The sequence below is a fragment of the Colobus angolensis genome, unplaced genomic scaffold (assembly GCF_000951035.1).
Source record: "Colobus angolensis palliatus isolate OR3802 unplaced genomic scaffold, Cang.pa_1.0 Scaffold55, whole genome shotgun sequence".
In the NCBI taxonomy this organism is placed as follows: Eukaryota; Metazoa; Chordata; class Mammalia; order Primates; family Cercopithecidae; genus Colobus; species Colobus angolensis.
In genome coordinates this window covers 447,347-449,418 of record NW_012119043.1, presented here as the reverse complement: position 1 = coordinate 449,418, position 2,072 = coordinate 447,347, and the positions used below count along the sequence as shown (strand labels likewise).

General features: G+C 53.5%; 1 protein-coding gene across 1 annotated transcript in view; it reads left to right on the top strand.

Annotated features, from left to right (window-relative positions):
- The window catches only part of TFAP4 (transcription factor AP-4 (activating enhancer binding protein 4)), a 10,407-nt gene that overhangs the window by 3,178 nt on the left and 5,157 nt on the right, over nucleotides 1-2,072 (top strand). The window contains exons 6-7 of the mRNA XM_011961418.1: nucleotides 558-698; nucleotides 912-1,067. Of these exons, the coding sequence (XP_011816808.1) occupies nucleotides 558-698; nucleotides 912-1,067 (297 nt within the window). The remainder of the gene's footprint in view (nucleotides 1-557; nucleotides 699-911; nucleotides 1,068-2,072) is intronic.

Below are 2,072 nucleotides of genomic sequence, written 5' to 3'. Positions count from 1 at the left end.
CAACAAAATAAAGGGCTAAGTGTGGTGGTGCACATTTGTGGTCTCAGCTACTTGGGAGGCTGAACTGGGAGGATCACTTGAGCTCAGGAGGTGGAGGCTGCAGTGAGCTGTGATTGTGCCACTACGCTGCAGCCTAAGTGACAGAGGGAGACCATGTCTCAAAGAAACCAAAAAACAAAAACAAAAAACTTAACCATAACGTAGGCCAGGCTGGAGCTGTGGCATCAGGAGGGGTTTTTCAAGGGATGCCCCAAGGCTTTTCCCTGGAAGTGGGAAGTTGAGTCTCATAGTTAACCAAAGGACAGAGAAGGGTGTTCCTGGCAGAGGGAACAGCCATAGGCAAAGGCTCGGGCAGGAGGGAGCATGGTCCAGTGGGGGCCGAGGTGGGAGGCGAGAGGAGCCAGGGACTGAAGGGCTCCGGAAAGGCTTCTGGCCTCTGCTGAGGGGGTCCCGCCCCGTGGCAGGGTTTTCAGCAGGAGTGAATGAGCTGCTGTAGGACTGATAGGGCAGGGTGTGCTCCGGGTCCTGGCCCTGAGCCCAGGCTGTCCTGCCTCCAGGTGCGCTCGCTGGAGGCCCACATGTACCCGGAAAAGCTCAAGGTGATTGCGCAGCAGGTGCAGCTGCAGCAGCAGCAGGAACAGGTGAGGCTGCTGCACCAGGAGAAGCTGGAGCGGGAACAGCAGCACCTGCGGACCCAGGTGAGCAGGAGACGCCTGGGAGTGGGCTCTGGGGATCGGGAAGGGGACAGGGGATCTTGAATGGCGGAAGCCTCTCCCTAGGCCACCTCCTCTCTGTTTCTTAATATAAAGAGGGTGAGGCAGCTATATATACACTGGCTGGCTCTGCATGAAAGGGAAGTGGATGGGCCAAGAGAAGCCTTGAGAGAAAAGCTGAGGGCTTCTGTCTTGCAGCTTCTGCCCCCTCCGGCCCCCACCCACCACCCCACGGTGATCGTGCCGGCACCACCTCCCCCTGCTTCCCACCACATCAACGTCGTCACCATGGGCCCCTCCTCGGTCATCAACTCCGTTTCTACATCCCGGCAAAATCTGGACACCATCGTGCAGGTACCTGAGCTTGGGAAAGGGGCAGCTTGTGGGGGTCATACTCCAGCAACAGGCTCTTTAGGGGAGACTAGAAAATAAGGGGCAGAAGAGGAGGAAGATGGTGCTTGTGTGGGAGGGGGTGGAGGGCTGGAAACCTTGGGGCGCCCCCTCCTCGGGTCTGCAACTGGAGAATGTGAGGGCCAGAGACCTGGGCAGGGCCTACCATGCCAGTAGGAGGAGTTGGCCAGGAAGACTGTCCCTTCCCTCAATATGGGGTTTCCGGAGAGGGTCCTTTGCTCCCAGAGCCCCCTGGTTAGAGTTCCTGCATCCAGCTCTCGGGGTGGTCCGGAACATTGTCTCACCTCCATCTCCTAGGACCTGGATGGAGATGCAGGTGGCAGGGTTGGTGACAGTTGGGCCTCCTGCAGAGGAGGAAGCTCTGTGGGTCAAGCTTGAAGTTATAGTTGCATTCCAGCTTTGAACAGGGCCCCTTGAGGGACCCAACGTCAGAAATCAGTAAATAAGTAAATAAATACATAACTCAACCAAAAAAGCCAAAACAGGAAAAAAAAAATCCATCAATCTCCTCGAATTCTAATTCTTCATAAACCTTCCTAATTGTGTAATACAATTAATAACAAAGGCCTTTAATAAGTTAATAGGCAAGCTTTAAAATACATAAACATATGGCCAGGTGGGGTGGCTCACACCTGCAATCCTAGCACTTTGGGAGGCCGAAGTGGGTGGATCACCTGAGGTCAGGAGTTTGAGACTAGCCTGGCCAACATGGTGAAAACCCGGTCTCTATTAAAAATACAAAAATTAGCTGGATGTGGTAGTGCATGCCTGTAATCCCAGCTATTTGGGAGGCCAAGGCAGGAGAATCGCTTCAACCTGGGAGGCAGAAGTTGCAGTGAGCTGAGATTGCACCACTGCACTGCAGCCTGAGTGACACAGCGAGACTCTTTCTCAAAAAACAAACAATATATGAAAGACATACATAATTTCTTTTTTTTTTTTTTTTTT